This window comes from Manis javanica, chromosome 7, assembly GCF_040802235.1.
Source record: "Manis javanica isolate MJ-LG chromosome 7, MJ_LKY, whole genome shotgun sequence".
Taxonomy (NCBI): domain Eukaryota; kingdom Metazoa; phylum Chordata; class Mammalia; order Pholidota; family Manidae; genus Manis; species Manis javanica.
The window spans coordinates 122559726-122581835 of NC_133162.1; the positions used below are offsets into that span (position 1 = coordinate 122559726).

Consider the following 22110-nt stretch of genomic DNA (forward strand, 5'->3'; position numbering starts at 1 on the left):
TGTTCACATTTGGAGGCTGACTCTTTGGAATCACTTTTCATTACAGAATCAAGGCATATGTTGGTCATTCAATGAGATTTGACAATACAGACTTTCTTAAAACATTATTATCCCTGTGAGTTTCTTTCAAGTGCCTGAAACCATTTAGTAAATTTCCACTGGTACTTTCTTGATTTTACCAGAAGTATCACAGGAAAGTTTTTCAGACAATAATCAGGATGTATTTAAACACCACTGATTTAAATGTCCACTAATTAATTAGTGTGGGTAAAATTGTAATATTTCCAGAATATCTCGCCTGGCTTTAGTGCATTTGCATATCAACAGGCGTTCCTCAGGGGTGGAGATGTTTATGGCTTCAGTGCATTTGCATATCTGTAGGCATTCCTCAGAGGTGGAGAGAGGTTCATCTCCATATTGATTAATAAATTACATGGGCAACTGAGGGCTTATCTGTACCTGTTAGGGGGAATGCTGGTTTTGCTTTGGCCAGAGCAGGAAAGAGAGATGGTCCCGGACTGCAGTTTGTAAGCAATAAATGGATTTTAAACTTTATTTCTACCTTTGACTTATTTCAGTTTTAGAGGTATTTTGTCCTGAGATTTCCTTTCCCCAGAGTTACAATTAGTCAAACTGCCATTGGGTAGTTTCAACAAAGAGAAAAACAAGTTTGCACATACTTGAGCAGTGACAACTGCAATACAATTGTCCTCTGCCCGGGAGGAATTGTAAGGTGATATTGATTATAAAACATATCACTGTTTTGGAGGTGGTATAATAATGTAATGTGTGTCATAGAGCTGAAGAAACAGTTACATCTAGCATCCTGTGATGGATGGTATACAATTTATGAAGCACTTTATGGGAATACTTGGTTGATTAGTCAGTTGCTCACTGAGACTCTCTGGCTTGGGTTTATTTGTCAAATCAGTAGTGTAATTCCTAATTATATCATTACTGATCAATTTAATTCTATGAATTCAAGTGTTTCCAGGATCTTAGATCACACTGATTTGTCAGGACAGGAAAAATTTGCCAAGTGTATTCGATCCTTCAAGGTATAGTTACCACGTTTTGTCTTACCACCCAGGGAAGATAAGTTTTTCAAAGTTCATCTAGTTTTTATCCTATTTTAGTTGAGTGGGCAAGAGCATGGACTTTGATGTAAGATGGGTGTGAGTGACTTCTACTCTCTTCCTGATATTTCTTCAGTAAGTTTGAACAAGCTATTTAACCATTCAAAGCCCCAATTTCATCTTTAAACAAAAAGCAGCAATAATGATAGAAATGTTATGGAGATTTAATAATGAGAAAGTATATACAAAAGTTTTTATTGTGTAGTTTAGAACATGAAGTTCCCTAAATAATGGTATTTCTCCTGTTCCAGTACTTCTGGGACCTTACCATACCATACCATGCAATGGATGGATGAATAGTTGTCCTACTTCAAAAAATATTTGAGATGGCTTTATACATTCTAAATTCATGTGATACATTGGATATATTCATGAGATATATAGGAATACCTTATCAACTATAAAGTTACAGTGTTTGTAAGATAATAATAAATCAGTTGTCAGGGAAAGACACAGATTTTCCACTTTCTGAATCCATAAAAAAAAAAATTGCTTTTGAGATTTTTTTATTTTAAAAGGGTAAAACAAAATTATGTGATTAGATACCCAAGGACTTCAGCATAATCATAATGCTGGTAGAATAACAAGTGTTCAGTAACTTTTTTAAATTTACCCTCAATAAAAACCAATATCAAAATGCAAATTCTCTTTTAGATTTCACAGGGGTCAAAATAATGTCATCTAAATGTACAGCTATATAGTACACTGAGTTGATTCTAGATAAAATTAAATTATAAAAATGGTTGGCCTACAGATTGTTCAAGAAATAAGATATGTTAAAGAGCTGGTTAGTGCCCTTAGTTAAAGCAAAGTGAAACAGAAACAAGTAACTTATTTCATATTTATATAATATATAATACACAAAGGAACAAAGACAACAAAAGCCAAAAACAAACATGGTTGGAGATACAGTAAAATAAATTTCAGATGCTTAATGCATTAAATTAAAAAAATATGTGTATGTGTACATAAAGTGAAACATTTTAAGAATAGAAGGACATTCTTTGTATCCCAGGACAGTGAAGGCCTTTCTAAGCAAAATATGAAAGTCAGAAAACACAACGGAAAATATTTTTAGTATTTGTAGGTAAAATTACAGTATTTCCAGAATCTCTTACCTGGTCTTAGTGCATTTCCATATCAATAGGTGATTACAAAGTGGGTGGGAAGAGAGGTATTTTTGGGGTCCTTTTGCGATTAGGTCGTGAGAGACACTGGCAAGCAGAAGTAGATGACTTCTTATAGGCAGTAAATGGGTTTCTCTCACTTTATTTTTCCTTTTGACTGATTTTGGCTTCAAAGGTTATTTGCTGTGGGCTGAGGACATATTTCCCCCTGGAGTTAATATTTTTCTGTGTTGTAAAAATAAGCACCTAAAAATTTCAATATTTGTATCATACATACCCCAAGACACTTGTATCAAGAGTACTTATACATCAAAAAATTGAATACTTCAATGGAAAAGGGAAAGAATAGGGAATTTCTGGAAGAAGAAATAGCAAGGCCAACAGAAGAATTATCTCGAGTAATCTATTTCAAATAATAATGAGATACCATTTCTCTCCAGACAATAAAATGTGGTAGATTAAAGAATAAATTAAAACAGTCGGTGTTATGGAAGGGAAATTAGCTTCTTACACCATTAGAGTGTATGTAAACTCGAACAACCTTTCTAAGAGCCAGGTAGGTAATAGAAAGATATTTTTAAAAGCCTTAAAACTGTCATATAATTTATCAAAATACATTGCATCTAGAGATTATCCTAATGAAATACTCAAGAGCATAATAAAAAAGTGTACAAAGATGCTCATTTATTTTTAAAGTCCAAAATTAGAAACAACTTGAATATCCAATTAACTATAGGGAAATTATTAAATAAGTTTTTACCAACTTGCAAAATAGAATGCCACAAAGATATTTAAAAATAAAGTTATAGAAGAGTTTAATTGACCTGAAAACTGTTCATGACATAACTATTTTGGAAAAAAAGCAAATTATCAGTGCATACTACAGTATGAATCAATTTTTGTAATAGAAGTTGTTTCTGTATCATTATATATAAATAGAAATCTAGAAAAATTGTTACCATATTGCAAATATATTCATATTACAGGAGATTTTAATTTTACTTTTCATACATATCAATGTTTTAGAATTATCTGCGATTGAATACACACTGCTCAGTTAAGAAGTTTTTAAAAGATTAATATGTAAGTTATATGCAAATCCTTTCTCACTATTGGAGGACAGAACCATAAAAAAACAAAATGCATAGAGGTTAGATGAGTAGTATTTTCATTGGCAGTATCCCCTCTGCATTCCCCATAAAATATGTGAGTTGGGTTGCAAGTGACACATATTCTGTCTGCTCTAGCTTCTGAAGGATGGTAAATACTGCCTTGAATGTCCTTAGAATATTTTTTTCCTAGAGATTGTAGATTTTGTAGGCCATTTGCCTTAACTGATATCAAATTGATGTTTATTTTTAAATGCTATTGCAAAGATTTGCTTCTTTTATTTCCCTTGTTCTCATTGATCTAGGTCCGAGCAGTTGAATATGGGACTTTTACTCTCAAAGTGAACTGAAATTTGAGGCAATTACCTGGATTACTTCAAAATTTAGCGTTAAGACCTGCCCCATCTTTTAACTATGGAGATCAGACTTAAGTACATTGAGAAGGCGTCCGGTATTTGCTTCTTCTGTGTGAAATACCTTTCAGCAGAGGCTGTGATCTTTGTCATTAAAATAAAATTGCAGTGATAATAGTAAAAGATTAATTCAACAGATAATCACTGTGTATTATTAGTTGGCATGAGCCGTCCGCCTGTTAATGTAATTCTATCGAGGGACTTCATAATAAGCAGTTATGAACTGGGTAATTTGTGTGCATATCAAGAATGGGTAAAAATTAAAATGGTGTTGTAAAAGGGTAGTTTTACATTTTAAAAATATTCCAAATAATCTGCTATAAATAAATTATTATAATCTAAAATACAGTAATCTCTAGTTGGCTTAAAAATTATCTTTTTTATTATTATTTCTTTTGAAAAGAAAGAAATGCAAATCCTTATTCATAAGGATCTTATTCCTGATGACAAATTTTCAAAATACATTACAAAATAAAGATTATTTGCTATTATAGGGAATTTTGAAAATATAAAACTTCTGAGCTGAAACCATGTATACTGGTTTACTATAATATGCAAGTGTATTGTTAATGTATCATTGTATATAAAATCCTTTAATTCATCCTTTTGATTAAAATCCTTCATAATTTTAATTGTTGTGCTTAAGAAAAAAATATGAGATTTTTTAGATTTATTTCCTCTCCCATTTTTTTAGTAGAAAAAGTAATGTGTTGTTATTTTTCTCATTTTTTTGTTCCATACATTTTCATTTTATTTAGTTACAATAACAGTACAATTAAAAAAATTTATTAACATGTTTCCATATTCTTATAGAGACATAACAGTTTCAATATATGAATTATATTTTGTCAATTAGATATATCATTGATTTACTTAAGTATTTCCTATTGAAGGAAATCATTTCCCTTTTTGTCCACTTAAAGGTAAGCTGCAATACATATTCTTATGCATAAAATTCAGACTTAGCCTATAATCAGACTATTCTGTCAAGTATGTCGATTATAGGGAACCAGAACTATTAGGCTTAGTAGGCATCCAAGAGGGAAGAACTTAACTGAGATGACTATGATTTTCCATCTACTGTCTATTTAAAAATTGAAAACATGATTGATCTACATATCTAAATTTAATACCACCATGAAGTAGATTTACAAATGACTAATAAAGGACAGGTTATAAAAGCATAGCAATCCAAAAGTGTTATATAAAATAAATAAAGCAGTTATAATTTAACTGTTAATCAAACCTGCAAACTTGGACTTAATTAAAATACTTTCTTTTTCTAACTCATCATGAAACTTTATCTAATTGTCAAAGCTTTCCCATGGTTTGTGCAAATCCCACTGAAAGAGCTACTTTAAAAACTTGGAGCTCAATTTTAAGTTGCCTTTGAAAAAATAATGCATTAATATTCCTTCTATTGCAACCTTCCTTGTTGATCCCAGTCTGTTATTGTCACAGAATGGATTAATTTCAATGTATTATTGTTTATGTCTTCTTCCCTCAGAAAGTACACTCCAAAGAGGAAATACTTTGATTTATTTTGTTCATTAATGAACAAAAGTGCCCAGGTGCCTAGAAAAAAATAACAGAATAAATTTATAATATATATATCAAGCAATAATATGGAGAACAATTCATCAGAATAGAGGGATAGAACATGACCCAGGATGATGGTGTTCCCGGTTGTTTCTCTGATTTTTGACTTCTTGAAGGAAAGAATTCAGTTGAGAGACCAGACAGCAAAGAAAAGCAGTGAGGAATTTATGGAGTTAAACTGAAAAGTACACTCTTGAGACAGAAAAGCAGGCTGTCTGGAAACCAGAAGCAGCCCACTTATTAGGGTTTGGTTGGTTTTTATTTTTTTCTTAAGATGGCAGAAAGTCCTGCCCAGCATCTTCCATCATTTGATTGACAGGTTGATTGAGGGCTCTAGGTTGTATAACCTTTTACTCGGTGCACAGGCAGCTTACCCACAAAGGGCCAAAACCACAATGCTAATTAGTTTTAGATGTTATTTTAATGAGGTGGGGTGACGTTTGGACAGGACTTTGGGCCTTTCCCATGCCTCATAATCAGGGAAGGCCCTGTGGTCTTGGGCCGCTTGACAGTGCAGGTGTCCTTGACTGTCTAGATCTCCTGATAAACTATGTGTCTTGCCTGTGGAACTGGGAACTAAGGAGGGTTTGGGGTTGGTTGGGGTGAACCTTTTTGGTGATGTGCTGGACCCTTTCCCCTGCATTTGTCTAACTAATTGCCTACTCTAGCAATGGGGGGGATCAATTTAAATAGGAAGGTCAGAGTGAATGTGATAAAGTTAAGTTTAAGCAGACATTTGGATGAAGTTCAGGACAACTCATGGAAGTTCCAGGGTAATACCATTCCAGACAGGAAAAAAAACCAGTACAAAGATGTCAATTGGAAATGAACTTGGTATGATTGAAGAGAAGCAAAGAAAAGAACAACAGAAGCCAATGTGGCTACAATGAAATGAATAGAGATGATTATTAGTTCAGGGAGACAGCTAAGTTATTTCAAGAACGATCTTAGGCAATGGTTAGGATATTGTTCATTATTTTTAGAACAATAGAAAATCCTTGGATCTTCGGAGAAGGGGAGAAATGTGATTTTATTTATATTTCAAATATATCGTCTAGAGAGTAGACAATAGTAAATAAAGGTAGTTGGAGAAATGGAAGATGTCAGGGGAATAGTTAGGAGGTGATTGCATTGCTAGTTTACGCAAAATATGAAAGAGTGTGGGGCCAAGATTGTGGTGGGCATGGTATTGGAGCTGGGGATATAGTGTGCATGTGGACCCAGCAGGAATTGCAAAGAATTACTGTATGTTTTTTCCCTGGAAAATGGTGGATATTTGTGCTACTTACTGAAATGGAGAATTTTGCAGAGAAATCAAGTAGGAAAGAACAAGAGAACTGTTCTGGACATGTCAAATTTGAGATATCTATTAGAGATCCCAGTAAAACTGTTGGGTAAACAATTGGATAAATGACTTTGGAGAGGTTTGAGAAACAAGTGAGATGGTATTTCAAGCCATGGTATTCTTCACAGTCTCTACTTCACAGGCTTTACTCCACAGTCATGACACAGGCTAACAAAGGCCTCACTGTCCTGTAGCTGCAACCCACTGGGGTACAAGACCTCTTCAGTCCCTGTAACAGAGGAAAAGAGAGCTGGAGGGTGTCACACCTGTTCTATTTTTAAGACCAGAAGTGACATATGTCCCTTTCCCCACAGTTCATTGGCCGGGCCAGTCAGATGTCCTTGCCTAACTGGTGGGACCTGGGAAGTGGTGGAGGAATATATGAATGTTTGGTGAGCAGTGCTGTCTTTTATATAGTATCTTACTTATAAGTAGGAAATTATAGACACAAAGGGGAAAAAGCCATCCTCACCGAAATATTAAGCTAAGCCCACAGTATTTTGTGCAATTCTAATGGTTATATAAAGTAATTATCTAGGACTAGGACAAAAACCCAAGCTGTAGTGTCAGTGACTAGCTGTGGCTTATAGGTGGTAAGGTAAGAAAGTGAGCTTTCCTCCGTAATTTCTGTCATTCTCCATCAACACCTTTTGACAAATCTGTTGTGGCCAATTAACATTTTCTCTTATCTAATGTAAAACTAGGCAAATGAATCTCCCAATTTCCTTCCAATCAGGAAACTATCCGTAACAGCCTCCTAGCATAAAATTCTGGAGCCAGGACTACTAAATCTTAAGAAGACAAAGAAGGAAGGGTACCGATATATACATTAACCATTTCAATTAAATTTTCCTACCTCAAAAATGAAACCAGAGCAGTAAAACTGACTGTTGAACTAAGTCTTTGACTTCACAGTGCATTTTTTTTTCTTTTCTTGGCTCAATGGCAAGACTTTATATGATCTTCAAGACTATTAGACAATTTCAATTTCTGAGTCACTTAACACAAAGAGAAATTCTTTTAGTGATCTATTTTGTAAATGTTTGCAAGCCTCTTTTTTTGAAGGGTGCACTCCAGATTGGAAGTTCTGGTTGTAATTATCTTGAGAGCAAATATTTATCTGTTAAAAAGCCAAAGATCTTGTTTTCTGTCCAAACGCTAGTTAGAAAAATCAGTATTGTCTTTTAGAAGGAAATGGTTTGGCTGCTTAAGCATTAACAGAATGCTTTCTAACAACATGAAGACACTTAATTTTGGAACAAACAAAAATTCCGAAGAGAGAGTTGGGGCAAGGGGAGAGCTAGCAGGCGATGAACTAACTTCAAGAATGTTGCCACATTTGAATATAATGACCCAAATAATGGCATTAGTCATAGCCATTTAGAATGTCTAAGCAATTGTTCTTTCTTTTGCAGAATAATTGATTGACTTTGCTGCTTGGTTGGGATAGAAGATGTTAAATAGTGGGATATTTTTTTGTGTGCCAGAGTCTGGTTGCTTACTGGTCTTAAAGAAACATGTTAAACAGGGTCCCTTTCAATGTAATTTAAGAAATAATTGCACTTTTATCACAGTTGTTCAGTCACTTCAATCAAATGTCATTTTTAGTATTGATAATAATGATCAAATCAGGTCATCATAGTTTTCATATAGAAATCAGTGGCATTATTGTTTTTATTTCCCAACTAGAAAGCATTCTTTTATGATCTTCAATGGAAATATTCAACTAAATTCATTTTAATCTATTATATGAAGTAAAATTAAGCTCTTTTAATATAGACATGTGAGTCTATTCCACTGTTAGTTTATTTAGGCTTATTTAGTTAGTAACTTATTTATTCAAGGATTTGAGATGGTTTACACTAACTCATAAAATGGGGGAAAAATCAAACAGGAGAAAACCAGGTCTACGGTAAACCTAGATAGAATAAAGAAGAAGATGGGAGGATTAAACACATAAATGTCTTCCACTGTAAAAATCATATGTACATTATTTATATCCCATGAAATGTACAGACAGTAAATAAATGACATTGCAGGGAAAATATGTGCCCTAACAGAAACTTTGGAGAGGCAGTGGAATTTTTATTAAAGAGAAACAACCACATTATCACACAGTTCAGTTAAGCTTTGATTATGAGATGCTAAATTCATACCAATTTATATTTATTTGATTAATTATTCTATCTAAGAAGTACAAGTACTTGGTGATAAATACTTGCATTGGAAAAGTCAGAACCAAAGGAAAACCTTTTTTAAAATTTATTTAATGTACTAATTGGATGTTAGTAAGAGAATCAGTGTAGCAGCAGCTGCATATGCAATTGAATTTGATGAAATTATAATTATAGAGAAAAAAATGTTAGCAAAGTAAACAGAGTGAGACAGTGCTAAAACCAAAACAGCACAAACTGATTTGTGTGTTTCTCTGAAAACTTCCAGGTGTTGTCAAAGTGGATTATGGAGATGTGTCAGTCAGAAAAACACTAAGAGAAAATCTGAAGTGTAAGCCATTTTCTTGGTACCTTGAAAACATCTATCCGGACTCCCAGATCCCAAGACGTTATTACTCACTTGGTGAGGTATGAATTATTTATTCTGTTAAGTTATAAATATATTTTGCAAATGGAGCATTTTCTAAGAAGCTCAATATATTTTTTTATGTTATGAATAAAGTACTTTACGGGTTTTTATATAGACCTATTTTAAATGACTTCTCATATATTACAAGGGCCATAAAGATCTTTATCACTGGTATTTATGAAAGTAAGGGGATTAATACTGAAAAGAATTTTATTGTTTCTTTACCAACAGTTCTGAAGTCTTTTGATCATATTGGCCTTATACTCCTAAATTTATTATGAACCCCAAAGAGCTTTTGTTTTTGTGGGTTATAACTATTAATATTTACTGTATTGAAAGTAAAATGAGGAACTTTAAAATCTATTTATTAATTCATTAAAACAATGTAATAATCCATTACGTGTTAAAAGGAGTAACATATTTTTGAAAAAAGAAACATTTTCCAAAGCAATATGAAACAGAAAGATTAGCATCAGTTACATTTTTGTGAATTGCATTAATGTCTGGCCTAATAGAAGATAGCTGGAGTCTCATAAATGTTTCGGTGTTCCGTCTTCTGTAATATCACACACCGTGTAACCTCTGGAAGACTCCTCGTACATTCACAAGAAGTGAGAGTAAAAGCTGCAAGTAGCATCTTAGTACTAAAATTGAACTGACCCTGTGGATCTCCTGAGAACCACTGATCTGTACCATTCTTTTCCAAATTATCTATTATCTTTAGAAATATACAGTTGCCTTCGTCATAATAATACAAATACATATTCATAATATCTCTTCAGTTGCCCAAAATAAGAATTATTCCTCTTTGAATTATATGCTCCATATTAGTAATTTCCCTCTCAGTAGGGATTAGGTTTGGGAACCAAAACTAATTCAGCATTGGTTGTAATTAAAGCTTTGACACAGCAATAACATAACACACTTGGAAAATGATATACTGCCATTTTTGTGTCATAATAGTAGAATATATGAAAAATGTATAGAGTTGAGCCTAATACTTTTTTTGGTTCATTTGCCCAAAAAGATTTTTGATTTTATCTGCTGTGTAACTTTAACTCATAAGCATAACTTACTTAAGATTAACTAGAAAATAATTAAAGAAAAAAAATACTCAAACTAAATGGTGCCCTAGTTTAATATTTTTACAGGCTCTTTTTCTGTGCCATATCCATGGACTATTTGCCAGTTCTCCACTTCCTCACTAGCCATGTAAATATCTCTCTATAGAATAACTTCATTTATATATATTTAACCTTAATCTGAATAATATAATACAAAGGTTCATGTGAAAGAACATTAATATAATACTTTTTTGGTGGGAATTTAGTCAACAGTCCCCATGCCTCAGGGTTTTGTCTTTCAATTTAATTTTTGTTTGTATTTATTGCAGTGAGGGGATTGTTGCTATGGTTTTCAAAATATGTAATATTTCCGCGTTAGCAATAATGTCACAGAGATTTGTATTCAATATACAAAATATATGACAGTGCTTTTCAAACTAGAACACTGCATGCTAATTGCTGTGATTTAATTCTATTGAAGATTCCCAACAAAATATCTAAAACTCCCATTTCTTTACTGAAGAGTTTGTTTGAACAATCATGAACCTGACTGTACCTGCGAATAAGAGAATTTTTCTATTCTTACAGTGAGTGTTTCCCCCACTGTAGTCAATGGACCAATGATGAGTAAACATTGATTCCCTTTTTTAAAAAGAGGTATAACCAAAAAGAAGACTGATACTAGAAAATAATTAAAGAAAAAAAATACTCCAACTGAATAGTGCCCTAGGTGAATTTTTTCACAGGCTCTTTTTCTGTGCCATATCCGTGGACTCTTGGCGAATTAGTTAAGTGAACTTTTGGACCAGGGTGACTCTTGAGAGAGACTCAGGGCTCCAAAACAGAACCTAGATATTTGCTTCCATGTTAAAAATCCAATTTTATGGTTTCCTGTACTACATCAGGAAATCTAATGAATTGATTTCTTGAAAAAGTAAAAATAGAGTATAGTGTAGGCAAACTCTTTTGTAGAACCTCTGATTTTGAATTAGCTAGCATCTGTAATGGCTCAGGCGGCCATATTTTTAATCTACAGAAGTAGCTTGAAAGGCTTTTAAAGAGAAAGATTGAACCTCTCTGGGTTTTTGAAACATATCCAGAAGAGGCAAAGTGTTATGTTGAAAAAAAGTCCCAGGCCTTGGAGTCAAGCAGAGGAAGGTTTAAATCCTGACTTTGCAGCTTAGACTTAAGTAGGACTTGGTATCCTCTCCGGTACCTGTCGGCAGCATGAAGATAATCAAACAGGGAAACAGTAATGATCGAAGATGTGCAACATCTTTCACAAGGCCTGACAAGAAGGCATAGTAGCACCGGTAGTTACAGTTCCTGTAATTATTATAGCTACCATTTATTGATTTCTTACTATGTAATATATTGTGTTAGATGATTTATAACAGTTATATTATTTAAAAATCACAACTCCATGACTTAGGTTTTGTTATTATTGCCAATTTAATATGGAAACTGACATGTGGAAAGTTTATGTGATTGACCTGTGGGCCTGAGAGCTCGCTAACTATTGGAGTCAGCATTCAAATACATGTTAGTTTGACCTGAATGCTCACTTTGTCATATAACTAGAAGGACAAAAATAGTTTCTTATTCTATTTTATTCATTGAAAATGCTTTTACTGAATAAGATCTGGAGCTGAAAACTATGCTATGTGCTAAGGATACAAAGTCCACTGAGGAAAAGCTGTTATTTTTCAGCTGTTCTACTGAAATGGGGTGCAGAGGATGGCAAGAGAACCGATAAAAGAAATTCAGTGAAAATGAAAGGTGCCTTACCTGAGGTGTATAGGCATGCGATCAACTGCTGTTTCAAAAACTCAACACATTCAAGCATCTATGAGCTGTATTAAGTTTTGAATTTTCTGGGATATTATCGTGCTGCAGTTTTCCCATTTAAAACCAGCCTTAATGACATTCAATCCAGCATCTGTTTCCATGAAAGCAGAAGGACAAATTCTCCAAGCACTACTTCCCAGTTAAATTTTACATAGTCATGTATACATAATTTAAGACAGACATTTTGATAATTAGTTTGGGATGAAATTTTAATGGACAGCGGTCATTTACTTAAAGCTTTCTCTTTCTTACTACCTGTCATTAACCATTCTTGGAAGAATGTAAAAAGCTATCTTTCCTTACATATGAAGGTACTTTCCCTCAAATAGAGCTTCAGAGTGGTACAGGTGTCCAAGCTACTTATCAAGACAACCGAATTACTTCTTTGTAGTATATTCATATGTACTCATCATTAAATTCCAAGTGAAATTGGTAGGATTTAACAATTTACAATTTCCTAAAGTTTCAGTGTTTTCAAAGCCTATTCAGTTAATATTGCAGTACACTGGTGAATATAAATATTTTCCTGTCGATTTCTTTGTATAACTTTCCAAGTATGGGAAGATACAAACATGGTATTCTTATTGCCTATATCATCACCAAAACAATCATCAGTAGAATCATTGATATCCGATGATTGTATCTTAATTTCTTATGTTTGCATTTTACTTACTAACTGAAATATTACTTTACCCAGCCCATGAATTACATGCAGTTGCCAATGGGAAGTTAAAAGCTGTGCAATTGCTTTGAACTAAAACCCTTAAGCAGCTTAATGAAGCGTGTGCCTTTTAGGCTCAGTAAGCAGATAATAATGAAATAAGGAAGTCAAGCTCTTTGCAGCATTAAATGCTCTCTTAACCAGCCCTTTAGCTTATGTAGAACCAGACTCTGATCTTGTATATATAAAGGCTAATTCAAGTACAAGATTGAAAAATGGCATTTTAAAGTAGCAGTGCTCACCTCAAATTTTTGGCCTATGACAGGTCAGCATTTTGAAAAACAATGTATGGCGAGCTATGTAGCACACAGGAGTACTAGAGGGCAAGAGGGTGGAGAAGAGAATCCCTGGAGCAAAGTGACTTACTTCTTAGCACTTAAAATTTACATTTGTGTGCTTGTCTGAAGATGTTTATTTATCAGTATATGCATTTTGGATTGCCTACTTGGCCCCAGCACTTCTTTTTCCTCTTATATTCTTTGAGCAAAGCAACTAGTTACGGTCCTTGTGCCTCTTGGCACTGTATTCATTAAATATTGTTAAAGAACAAATTTAAGTAATTAAAAATAGACATCTGTGAAGCTGCTAGGCTACAGGGGTTAAAGGTAAAATCAGTTAACTGCCCAAAGCAGAAGCTGAAACGCCTAGAGATTTACCCTCTCTGTTGGTAATCAGATCTACTTATAGATTCAGTCTTCTGACCCTTTAATAGGATAACCAGCAGGAAGTCCTCATTTTAGATGACTTACACAAATGGGAGCATTCTCTCTGGCCATGATTATATTTCTAAAACTCTTTCAGGTCTAGTAGCTAATTTTGATCCTAACTGAATCTGCATAGGTACATAGGCATAACATAGGCAAAACATGTTACTCTTCATCAGATGTTAGCCGTAAGGAATTTGGGAGCCCATCTGAGAACAAAATGAGCAAGCTTACTACCTGAAAACTAAATTTTTGTACTTCACCTTGATGATAATTAGATTAAAACTAATTTTCTTTTTATGACTCAAACCTGTATTAGCATGAACTGCAGCAAACTGTTCCTGAATTCTTTCAGTATTCTTATTGTTTGTTTTTATTATCCATCAAAATAAATGAACTTGTTCAATTTTGTTTTTAACTTCTTTTGTGGGAGGAGGTTAACATACTCAGAATTTTTAAATCTCACAGTCATTAATCAGGGCCTTCTAAACCCAGGTCTACATAAGCCAAGTCACCTTGAATTTTTTAAACACACAGATTTTACAAATCCTTCTGATTTATTCACAATTTGGTAATGAGAAAATATACTTAAATGCATATTTATTAGAGCAATTTTAATATGGAAACATGAACGTTAAACTCCGGAATTACTGTAAATGTGCCTATTTCCTTCTTTACAAAGTAAAGACCAAATGAGGTTGACATAAGTAAAATAATGAAAAAGTGTAACATAATGTGCAATTGAAGGATAAGCATGTCTCACGTGTTGAAGTAATTAAAGCAAAAGAAAAGCTAGTTCAAATTTAGATTTTTATCTATAGAGTGGATTTTACACATTAATTTTGAAATGGCAAAGGTTTGGGGGTGGAGGGGAGTATATTTCTTTTTGGAACTGTCGTTCCCACTGTTGCTTGCTCTTACAATCCAGCAGAGGGAGCAAAAGCTAACGAACCAACTATGTAAGTAGAACAGTACCAGGGGTGCTGCTGCTGAGTAGAAACATTTAGGAAAAGCCTCGCTGATTTGAAACATCAAAACACAAGTGAGAAAAATATTCTCAAGTTTATGTCATTAAAAACTGTTTTCAAGCAAAAGAAAATTATGTGTAAAAAAGAAATCTCAAAGCAGACAAAGTTAAAACTATTTGGCCCTATGCCATATATTCAAAGCTATGTTGTAACAGAAAGGATGACTTCAAAGAAATTTGCAGATCTGAGAACCACCAGTGTGCTCTCTATATGTTGATCCAGGTCAGAGAAAAGATTCTGTAAGGAATTTCTAATGAATGAGTTTCAGTGATTGCTTAGATTTTTCCCAGAATTAAAGGCATGACAAAGCAATTTATATCAGGTAATAATGGTACCCGTCACAAGATCAAGGTCTGTCCTGAAATTTCACTTCTTTGTTTAAGCAATATATTTTAGAGTATATATTTGACTGAGGTCCCAGAGTGTTCTTGGAAAGGTTCTGATTTAAAAATCATGCAAGATCATTCTAAAGCTGATCATCTTTTGCATAGCTTGAACTTCCCTGTGTGCTACTATCTTGTAATTTGCATTACAATTTGCATGTTGAGGGTTGTCAGTATACACTAGCGACCTTTTTTATAAAGAACAAATAAAAGATTCCCATAGTGCTGGGCTCACTAACTCGGGAACAGCCTGATGTAAACCACCCTGCCTTCTAGGTGTGCATGGATTTTTTTTTTTTCAATGTGGATATCATAGACCTAGTGACATAAACTTTTCAGATACTATCTCTAGCCAGAGGATGTGTCCTTATTTTTTTAAGATGGCTAATGATACCTCTGTTCCCTGACACTGTGCCCCATACTATTTATATGTCATCCTGGCCGTGGCCCGAAATCATTTACAAGACCTCTGCCCAACACTGTGGCACTCGGCATGAACAACACTCTGCTTCTGGTCTTCTTGACTTGGTGCCCGGTTCTGAGCCTAGGCTTTCATGTGTCCTGTTCCACGTCTCTTCACCATTCCCTGGATGAACTGTTGTTCCCTTTACCTCTGTTCAATTAGAACCGATCCTCTCTTCCTCCTTTCTGACAAAAATCTGGATGTTAGGATTGGATATTTCTGAATATCACTGTAAAAACTTTCAATTCCTTATTTGGGAAGATAACTTAACTTCACTGTATCGTAATGTTTTCATTTGTAAAAAGGGGTAATTGCATTGGTTGTAAATATTAATTAGCTGTTACACATAAGTACTTGGAACAGATCATGGCACGTACAATTACAATAATTGCTAACTGTTATTGTGTTAGTAGTGGTAATGGTGGTGGTGGTGGCTATCTCCCATGTCTCATTCTGACAGCTGTCCTAAAATACCGACTCCTGTCTGTTTCTAGTCTCCCAGATCCCATGTCCAGCCAGCCTCACAGATTTGACTTGAATTCCCACACTGTATCGCCATAGCATCTGTTACAGCCTAAGGAACAAGTAATATTACATGTCCAGAAACTATCAAGCCACTCTGTGTAAGAGTTAAAACATATCAAAAATAGAACAGGCTTCTATTCATGAAGACCCCAAAATGAGTCTGTTCTGTAATTCTGAAAAAAGAGTAGCAGCAGTGACACAATATTTGAATCTCTTTGAACTTCCCTATTAAAACAGAAAGAGCATCCTGGATAGTAAAACCAAAACATGATGGACAATTTTGACACCAAAATTAGGTGACAGGATATTCTCATTGATCCTGAAATGGGAGCTGTCAATTTCATGTTCATATATGATACTGCAGTGTTTGCAGGAGGAAGCAAAGCGGGTGTCTGATGGCAATGAGACTGGGATAACTCCTAGTGTGTCAGGAGATACTCACGAGAAATTATTTTAGGCCTGTTTGATAACAGTAACTGGAACTGGGAGATGCGTTTTCATACCATACAATTTGTAAGTCAGTGAAAACTCTCTTTTCTAATGTCTGAAAGGTCTGAACAACCGATGACCTGTGAATTCTTGAAACGCACTAGCTGAAGCTCTTTCTCAGGAGAAAATTCAATGAGTAAAGTCCAAACTGAGGAGGTAGGTACAACAGAGACAAAGGAAATGCAGGGTCTAGATAAAAATGGGAGAGATTAATAGAGAGCCAGGAGATCTCAAAAAATAGAAGCCAATTTTTTTCAACTCTTCAAAAAAGTGCAGGAACAAATCTAGACTTGTGAGGTTATAAATGGTGTCTGGTTAAACATTTTCTGGCAGAGACAGCTGGAAACATTCCCCCTAAACATTCCCCCTAAATAGTGAAGGAGTCAGCTTGGCTATGAAAGCCTCCTTCGTTTTCCACTGGCACCCAGTTTTCAAATGAGGCACAAAATAGATAGGCTTCTAGCTAACAAGTGCTCCATTGAGTTTCCTTGATGCAAGGGTTTCAGTCCTGATCATACATTCAGATCATCTAGGGAACTTTAAACTGTATCCTGGTCCTACTCCTACCATTTGGATCAGCATCTGTGGGAGAAGGCCTGCAGAAGTACATTCTCAAAGCTTTCCAGGCCAGTCTGTTGCGCAGCCCAGGTGGGAACCCCTGAAAAAAAAGTTATGGGGAAAGTAAAAGTGATTGTGATGTCACCATTTAACATCAAGACGTTTTATACCTTCCTCCAGAATGACAGTTGGTAAACTTTGTGGGACATGAGAATCACAAGGGGACATTTGAAAAACCCTGATGGCCAGCGTACGCCCTATACCAATTGTAATGGGAATGCTGGGCATGAAAACCGGAAGTCAGAAGAGCTTAAAGATACAAGTTGACTCCAGAAACAGAAAGAGAAAGAAAGAAAGGTTTCGTGATCAAATCCTCCCTCTTACAAAATCAGGAGAATTGGTTTCATTCAAAAACAAGAAAAAGAAAGAAAGAACTGAAAAGAATGATACAATAAGAATGAAGAGAATAAGGAGTTGAGTAGTATCTCTACAAACAACACATGCATGATGAAACTTTTTACTCATAAGACACAGGAAAAGTATAACCCAATATTTCAAAACAGGCTAAAAGTAATTTTATAATGATAATATACTATACATCGAATTTGGGTAAAACCTCTGGAATGAGTGCTTAAAATGCATTAAAAAATTAGAAATTAAACAATAAATCAGTTTAGAAATGAAGGCTAAATTTGAAAGAACATGAGTCATAACACCAGTCAAAAATGACGTAAGAGTTTTAGAGGGAGAAAAGGAAAATTTTTTAAATATAAAAGAAATTGAAGACAACTATCTAAAAGAAAGTGACAAATATGGAAGATAGACAACAAGGTCCAAAATGATGGGGTTTTGAGGAATAGGATAATGAGAAAAATCAAAGCAAGAAAACAATATTAATATTAATAACTATAATTTATGGAAACCTAAAAAAAAATAAAATTGAAACTACAAGTTGAAAAGTGACACCACAGACCTGGGAGAGTGATCCAGAATGAACAATAGTAAAATATATTAGGGTAATCTGTTGGAGTTTAAAGAAAAGGAGAAAAAAAATCAGTTTGGCATTCAGGCACACAGACATTTGTCATAATGAGGGAAAGAAAACCAGATTTCATCAGGCTTCTCAAAAGCAACTATTTATGCTAGAAGCAAATACAATATGTTTTAAAGAGCCTCAAGGAACTATATTGTGAGCCAAAGATTTCAGATCTACTAAGATGATGTTCAAGTATAAAGGCCACAGATATATTTACCAACATACAAGAACTCAGAATATTGTTCTTAGTAAATGGAAACATTGTGTACTTACTTGCTCAGGCCAAGGCCTTGAAATGCTTCTCACTTTTTTTTTCTCTCCTATCTCATGACCAACTCAATCTCAAGTTCTACTTGTTTCTATCTGAAAAACATCCTAAATTTGACCTACCTACTTCCCTTGCTAGCCTACATTCCACGTTAACTTGGGGGCCTGACCCTTTTACTCTTTCTTCTTTTACTCTGGCCTCCCTCTAAGCTGTTCACACAGCAGCCAGAAGAAGCTGTGAATGCCACTCTCAAGCTCAAAATCGTAAGAGTCCTTATGTTATTTAGACTTTGATACTCTCCAGTCTGTCCCATGCTCCCTGCATCCTGGTTGCATTGCTAGTCCATTATTTCGCTCAGGTTTCTGAGCTTCAGGGAACACTCATTTGCTGTTTCCTCTGTCTGGAATGCTCTTCCATAGATGCAAGTATGGATGATCTCTCACTTCAGTAAGGTGTCTTTTCAAACATTATTTCCTCAGAGTGGCCTTCCAGGCCCCCTGTCTATAATAGCACCCATTGCTTTTTCTACCCTTACTGTGCTTCATATTTCTTCACTGGAGTTCTTAATCTCCTGACATTGCAAATATGTTTGTGTATTACACTCTTCTATTCCAAAATGTGAGATCTGTGATAGAAGGACTGTTTACTTTCTTCACTGCAGTAGCCTCAACATCTCAAACGGTGCTTGGCATGAAGTATACATACTCTCAATTAAAATTTGTTGAATGAATGAATGAATTCATAAGAGAAGTTACAGACCAAAAAAAGAAAGTGTATCTATTATATCAAATAGATAGTAGGCTGTTACTGGGGACAAAATACTTTGGAGGCATTCTTAAATTCTGTGCTTAATTTATCAAAGAATAGGATGACATGCATCTATCATATATCCTTTTAAAAAGCTATAGTTAGAGTATGTACTTGGCTAAACATGGATTGGAATCCTATGTTGTCCAACAAAGAGACAATTCTTAGAAGTGACTTAGCCTCCAGTCCCTGTAATTATTAACTAATATCTGTTCAAGTACCATGCACCTAGCAGAGGTCCTTTAAATCAGGTTGCATAGCTTCCACTGAGAGGTAGAATTATTCTTTCATGAGATATTTATTCCTCTAAGTATTCTATTAGTGCACTAAAATGATAAATATTAAATCATTTTATGGTTTCATAAGAAGTTTACCTTTTATAAAAAGTTAACGAAAGTCTGGTATAAGGGTTTTGAAAATAATTCAACTGCCACATTGATCAGACTATGTGAAACTCAGGCAGGCCAATTTATGACGTCACCTATCCATAGTTCCCATCCTCAATCCTGCCCAGCTGCAAATCCTGGACCATCATTAACCTTAGTCTATAGATTCAGTTCTCTCCCATGCCTGAACCAAACTCAATCAGACTGAGTACGTCTCAGCCTTGAATCCACCAGTATGAGGCTTGGGCTTGCTTTTGCTTCATACAGCTCATATCCTTTCCCTCTAAATGACAGTGTTTTTTGTCCTTTCTAATGGGCTATTGCTCAGATTTCTTGATGAAACCTCTAAGGTTCAACTCATTGGAACAGGGCTTGACCACTCTGCTAACCTCTTTTCAATCCTCACCAAGTATGAATCCCAGTCTCCAGTATTCTCAATCGCTGATTAGAGCCTTACTGCAAATGATACTACTTCCCCAACTCCTGAAACCATTACTGGACCATGGGGTTCTGCACCATACAAAAAAAGTAAATTGTGTAAACTTCATCCATCCTCTATAAACATTTTTAATCATATTCATTTGCCAATATAAAGAGACATGTACCTAAAGCATAGATAACTAACCTGATTTATCCAAGTACTGTGTGAGTGAACAGTGAAATATGCATGTCCTGATGAGAGTCAGAGATAAGAGCTTTTTGGAACAAAGGTGGACAAGTATAAATACATACTTGGGGTTGAAGCTAAGGAAAAAAAACTATGCTTACTAGAAAGGCTTTTATTTTTGCATTCATTTGTATTTGGTTTAGTAATTTTAACATTTTTAAGTTCATGAAAGACTTTTGTAATTACATTTGGCTCAAATATGTATTCACTTTATGTTAATTATGGGACTGAGGCAGAGTTTCAGTGTAAATCAAGAATCTTCTGTTTGCAGTTGGCAATTTAATCTTGCTTTTGAGGAATTTTTAATGTGAAATCATCATTTAGCCTAGTAATAGCTTTTCTTAGGGTCAACTGTTTTCCTTTAAGTTTGGCGCTTGGGATGAAAAAAAGATGCATGGATGTGTTTTAGTTACAGAAGTAAATAATATAATTAATCTTTGTTAATATACCAAATGGAACATCTAGTAATGAAGCAATTGAAAAAAACATAAATTTGAATATTTAACCAATATGTTTCTATTTCTTTGCATATGGTCTAATAGGAGTTCAAGAATAAACAATGGTTATTTAGTGAAACATCCTAATTCAAAAAGGACTTTCGGAAGAATCCTAACTTGCAATCCGTATATGTTTCCTTCTTTGATACTGTGCTATAACATTGTATCACTTGCTATTAATATACAATTTGATAATATCAGAAAGATTTTCTGGCTTAAATCACTATCTGACTTACATTTTTCTGTGTGTTTCCTTTAGATAAGAAATGTTGAAACCAATCAATGTTTAGACAACATGGGCCGCAAGGAAAATGAAAAAGTGGGTATATTCAACTGTCATGGTATGGGAGGAAATCAGGTAAAGTTGTTTTTTAATCAGCTTCATATTGAGAGGGGAATGTTGTTGTGAAAACTATCAAGATAGACTATGTCGTTTGTGCCGATAACAGTAAAGTCTTAGCTTAACAAATTAATGGCCTTTCAAATCAAGACCTAATTTGGCTATTTTATTATCACAAGTATCTTAAAGAACTACAGAATTTGATTAAAAGTGCAAAAGTTTCAATGAGCCTAGAGTTAATGAGGATAACCAAATATGTCAGTCCTACCTCATTTTACTATGTATAAACAAATGAGGGCTAGATTTTATTCTGTTATGAACTAAATAATATAAAATAATCCCTCAACAACTATTACATTTTCCCAGTGGTGGTTATTTTGAATTTCCTTTGCAAATGTTTCTGTATATCATGTTTTCTATGAATTTTAAGGTTCACTGAAATGTTTAAGTGAATGAAGAAGCACACCGCATTACATATTTTCTTTGGCTACCTGAAGATGGCCTTTGGGCTAGGTAAAAAATGTAGTATTTAAACAAAACTGATGACTGACTAAGTACAGCTCTTTTGTGCATGGCTTATCGCAGACTTCAAAGACCTATCAGACTAAAGACCTAACAAGGATTCGGTGCTCTCCTTAAACACTGGAAAGTGGCTCTGTAAGGTGGGCCATGTGGAGGCTGCTTAGCTGTGAGTCTTCAGGGAGAGCAGCCCCACTGCCATGCTGTGTCATGCCACTTTGAAAGGCAGAATTTGGAATTCATGGGAATTCATAACAAAGCACAGTTGACATAAGCTAATTCTCTGCAGACAAGTTGACTTCAAAAGTCATGGAAAAGCATCCCAGTAGATTCTTTATTTAGTGTATTAGGGCAAACTGAGGGAGCAAAAGCTATTCTATCCAGAACAACATTGTGGTTACATTTGTGATGAAGTGCAATGTGTCAAGAATCCATAAAGAAAAAGCAACAGCCCTGTTAAGTTTTGGCACCATTCTTCAAATAGGACCTGTGTGA

At 34.6% G+C, this 22110-nt stretch overlaps 1 protein-coding gene across 6 annotated transcripts in view; it reads left to right on the plus strand.

Annotated features, from left to right (window-relative positions):
* GALNT13 (polypeptide N-acetylgalactosaminyltransferase 13) overlaps nucleotides 1-22110 on the plus strand; it is a 494477-nt gene that overhangs the window by 429731 nt on the left and 42636 nt on the right. For all 6 annotated transcript variants that reach the window (XM_036996088.2, XM_036996089.2, XM_036996090.2 and 3 more), the window contains 2 exons: nucleotides 9172-9311; nucleotides 21016-21114. In XM_036996088.2, coding sequence (XP_036851983.1) covers nucleotides 9172-9311; nucleotides 21016-21114 — 239 coding nt within the window. The remainder of the gene's footprint in view (nucleotides 1-9171; nucleotides 9312-21015; nucleotides 21115-22110) is intronic.